This window comes from Oncorhynchus tshawytscha, unplaced genomic scaffold (genome assembly GCF_018296145.1).
Source record: "Oncorhynchus tshawytscha isolate Ot180627B unplaced genomic scaffold, Otsh_v2.0 Un_contig_3837_pilon_pilon, whole genome shotgun sequence".
Taxonomy (NCBI): domain Eukaryota; kingdom Metazoa; phylum Chordata; class Actinopteri; order Salmoniformes; family Salmonidae; genus Oncorhynchus; species Oncorhynchus tshawytscha.
Window position 1 is genome coordinate 52,501 of NW_024609070.1, and position 5,000 is coordinate 57,500.

General features: G+C 45.7%; 1 protein-coding gene across 6 annotated transcripts in view; it reads right to left on the reverse strand.

The window, feature by feature from the left end:
• The window catches only part of LOC112241010 (broad substrate specificity ATP-binding cassette transporter ABCG2-like), a 49,161-nt gene that overhangs the window by 19,034 nt on the left and 25,127 nt on the right, over positions 1–5,000 (reverse strand). For 5 of the 6 annotated variants that reach the window (XM_042314110.1, XM_042314111.1, XM_042314112.1 and 2 more), the window contains one exon: positions 1,480–1,604. In XM_042314110.1, coding sequence (XP_042170044.1) covers positions 1,480–1,604 — 125 coding nt within the window. Of the gene's footprint in view, positions 1–1,479; positions 1,605–1,692; positions 1,973–5,000 lie in introns of those variants that run through there. The other variant, XM_042314115.1, reaches the window with a different exon arrangement.

The following is a 5,000-nucleotide window of genomic DNA, read 5'->3' on the forward strand; positions in this document are numbered from 1 at the left end:
TATCCAAATCCGGCTTTAAACTTCTTCACAACAGTATCTCGGACCTGCCTGGTGTGTTCCTTGTTCTTCATGATACTCTCTGCGCTTTTAACGGACCTCTGAGACTATCACAGTGCAGGTGCATTTATACAGAGACTTGATTACACACAGATGGATTGTATTTATCATCATTAGTCATTTAGGTCAACATTGGATCATTCAGAGATCCTCACTGAACTTCTGGAGAGAGTTTGCTGCACTGAAAGTAAAGGGGCTGAATAATTTTGCACGACCAATTTTTCAGTTTTTGATTTGTTAAAAAAGTTTGAAATATCCAATAAATGTCGTTCCACTTCATGATTGTGTCCCACTTGTTGTTGATTCTTCACAAAAAAATACAGTTTTATATCTTTATGTTTGAAGCCTGAAATGTGGCAAAAGGTCGCAAAGTTCAAGGGGGCCGAATACTTTCGCAAGGCACTGTAGTAGGCGATGGCTGTGTGTGTGGTTCATACCCATCATATAGTAGGCGATGGCTGTGTGTATGGTTCATACCCATCATATTGTAGGTGATGGCTGTGTGTGGTTCATACCCATCATATAGTAGGGATGGCTGTGTGTATGGTTCATACCCATCATATAGTAGGCGATGGCTGTGTATCTATGGTTCATACCCATCATATAGTAGGCGATGGCTGTGTGTGTGGTTCATACCCATCATATAGTAGGTGATGGCTGTGTATGGTTCATACCCATCATATAGTAGGCGATGGCTGTGTGTGTGTGTGGTTCATACCCATCATATAGTAGGCGATGGCTGTGGTGAGTGTGTTCTGACCTGTGTGTGTATCTATGGTTCTATGGTTCATACCCATCATATAGTAGGTGATGGCTGTGTGTATGGTTCATACCCATCATATAGTAGGTGATGGCTGTGTGTATGGTTCATACCCATCATATAGTAGGTGATGGCTGTGTGTGTGGTTCATACCCATCATATAGTAGGTGATGGCTGTGTGTGTGGTTCATACCCATCATATAGTAGGTGATGGCTGTGTGTGTGGTTCATACCCATCATATAGTAGGTGATGGCTGTGTGTGTGGTTCATACCCATCATATAGTAGGCGATGGCTGTGTGTGTGGTTCATACCCATCATATATAGCTGTGTATCTATGGTTCATACCCATCATATAGTAGGTGGTGGTTCATACCCATCATATAGTAGGCGATGGCTGTGTCTATGGTTCATACCCATCATATAGTAGGTGATGGCTGTGTGTATGGTTCATACCCATCATATAGTAGGTGATGGCTGTGTGTGTGGTTCATACCCATCATATAGTAGGCGATGGCTGTGTGTGTGGTTCATACCCATCATATAGTAGGTGATGGCTGTGTGTATGGTTCATACCCATCATATAGCTGAGAAGATGAGGATAGGAACTGTGTGTGGTTTCATACCCATCTATAGTAGGTGATGGCTGTGTGTGGTTCATACCCATCATATAGTAGGCGATGGCTGAGAAGATGAGGATAGGAACAATGCGGTTGGGGATGAGGTCAGCGAATATCTTAGACAGGAAGTAGACGGACGTACGGTAGTACCCACTAGAGTTCTCATGGCTGAAACACACAGAGAGAGAGAGAGAGATGTACGGTAGTACCCACTAGAGTTCTCATGGCTGAAACACACAGAGAGAGAGAGAGAGATGTACGGTAGTACCCACTAGAGTTCACAGAGAGAGAGAGTCAGAACACCTACAGAGAGAGAGAGAGTCAGAACACCTACAGAGAGAGAGAGAGATGTACGGTAGTACCCACTAGAGTTCTCATGGCTGAAACACACAGAGAGAGTCAGAACACCTACAGAGAGAGAGAGAGATGTACGGTAGTACCCACTAGAGTTCTCATGGCTGAAACACACAGAGAGAGTCAGAACACCTACAGAGAGAGAGAGAGATGTACGGTAGTACCCACTAGAGTTCTCATGGCTGAAACACACAGAGAGAGTCAGAACACACACAGAGAGAGTCAGAACACAGAGAGAGAGAGAGAGTCAGAACACAGAGAGAGAGAGAGAGTCAGAACACACACAGAGAGAGAGTCAGAACACACAGAGAGAGAGAGAGTCAGAACACACACAGAGAGAGAGAGTCAGAACACACACACAGTCAGAACACAGAGAGAGTCAGAACACACACAGAGAGAGTCAGAACACAGAGAGAGAGAGAGAGAGTCAGAAACACACAGAGAGAGAGTCAGAACACAGTCAGAACACACACAGAGAGAGTCAGAACACACACAGAGAGAGAGTCAGAACACACACACACAGAGAGAGTCAGAACACACACAGAGAGAGAGTCAGAACACACACAGAGAGAGAGAGTCAGAACACACACAGAGAGAGAGTCAGAGTCAGAACACACACAGAGAGAGTCAGAACACACACAGAGAGAGAGTCAGAGTCAGAACACACACAGAGAGAGAGTCAGAACACACACACACAGAGAGAGTCAGAAACACACAGAGAGAGAGTCAGAACACACACAGAGAGAGTCAGAACACACAGAGAGAGAGAGTCAGAACACACAGAGAGAGAGAGAGTCAGAACACACAGAGAGAGAGAGAGAGAGAGAGTCAGAACACACACAGAGAGAGTCAGAACACAGACAGAGAGAGCGAGACAAAACAAACAGAGAGAGTCCGAACACACAGAGATAGTCAGAACACAGAGAGAGAGAGAGAGAGAGAGTCAGAACACACAAACACACACACATACACACACACACACACACAGCCTCAGAACACACACAGAGTCAGAACACACAGAGAGAGAGAGTCAGAACACACACAGAGAGAGAGTCAGAACACACACAGAGAGAGAGAGAGAGAGAGTCAGAACATACAAACACACACACATACACACACACACACACAGCCTCAGAACACACACAGAGTCAGAACACACACAGAGAGAGAGTCAGAACACACACACACAGAGTCAGAATACACACAGAGTCAGAATACACACACAAACACACAGAGAACGAGACAAAAACACACACAGAGAGTCAGAACACACACAGAAAGAGTCAAAACACACAGAGAGATAGTCAGAACACAGAGAGAGTCAGAACACACACAGAGAGAGAGAGTCAGAACACACACAGAGAGAGTCAGAACACACACAGAGAGAGTCAGAACACACAGAGAGTCAGAACACACAGAGAGAGAGTCAGAACACACAGAGAGAGAGTCAGAACACACACAGAGAGAGTCAGAACACCTACAGAGAGAGAGAGAGTCAGAACACAGAGAGAGAGTCAGAAACACAGAGAGAGTCAGAACACACAGAGAGTCAGAACACACAGAGAGAGAGTCAGAACACACACAGAAAGAGTCAGAACACAGAGAGAGAGAGAGAGTCAGAACACAGAGAGAGAGTCAGAACACACAGAGAGAGAGAGTCAGAACACACACAGAGAGTCAGAATACAGAACACACAGAGAGAGAGAGACAAAACACACAGAGAGTCAGACACACACACAGAGAGTCAGAACACACACAGAGAGTCAGAACACACAGAGAGATAGTCAGAACACAGAACACAGAGAGAGAGTCAGAACACATACAGAGAGAGTCAGAACACACACAGAGAGAGTCAGAACACACACAGAGAAGTCAGAACACAGAGAGAGAGTCAGAACACACAGAGAGAGAGTCAGAACACACAGAGAGAGAGTCAGAACACACAGAGAGAGTCAGAACACACACAGAGAGAGTCAGAACACACAGAGAGAGAGTCAGAACACACAGTCAGAGAGAGTCAGACACACACAGAGAGAGAGTCAGAACACACATAGAGAGAGTCAGAACACACAGAGAGAGTCAGAACACACAGAGAGAGAGTCAGAAACACACAGAGAGAGAGTCAGAACACACACAGAGAGAGTCAGAAAACACACACAGAGAGTCAGAACACAGAGAGAGGTCAGAAACACAGAGAGAGAGTCAGAACACACACAGAGAGAGTCAGAACACACAGAGAGAGTCAGAACACACACAGAGAGTCAGAACACACAGAGAGAGAGTCAGAACACACAGAGAGAGAGTCAGAACACACAGAGAGAGAGTCAGACACACAGAGAGAGAGTCAGAACACACAGAGAGAGTCAGAACACACAGAGAGAGAGTCAGAACACACACAGAGAGAGTCAGAACACACACAGAGAGAGAGAGAGAGAGAGTCAGAACACACAGAGAGAGAGTCAGAACACACAGAGAGAGAGTCAGACACACAGAGAGAGAGAGAGAGAGAGTCAGAACACAGAGAGAGAGAGTCAGAACACACAGAGAGAGAGAGTCAGAACACACAGAGAGAGAGAGAGTCAGAACACACAGAGAGAGAGTCAGACAGAGAGTCAGAACACAGAGAGAGTCAGAACACACAGAGAGAGAGTCAGAACACACAGAGAGAGAGTCAGAACACACAGAGAGAGTCAGAAGAGAGAGAGAGAGTCAGAACACACAGAAAGAGTCAGAGAGAGAGAGTCAGAACACACAGAGAGAGTCAGAATACACAAACACAGAGAGAGTGAGACAAAACACACAGAGAGTCAGAACACACACAGAGAGTCAGAACACACACAGAGAGTCAGAACACACAGAGAGATAGATAGAGAGTCAGAACACACAGAGAGAGTCAGAACACATACAGAGAGAGTCAGAACACACACAGAGAGAGTCAGAACACACACAGAGAGAGTCAGAACACACAGAGAGAGAGTCAGAACACACAGAGAGAGAGTCAGAACACACAGAGAGAGTCAGAACACACAGAGAGAGAGTCAGAACACACAGAGAGAGAGTCAGAACACACAGAGAGAGAGTCAGAACACACAGAGAGAGAGTCAGAACACACAGAGAGAGAGTCAGAACACACAGAGAGAGTCAGAACACACAGAGAGAGAGTCAGAACACACAGAGAGAGAGTCAGAACACACAGAGAGAGAGTCAGAA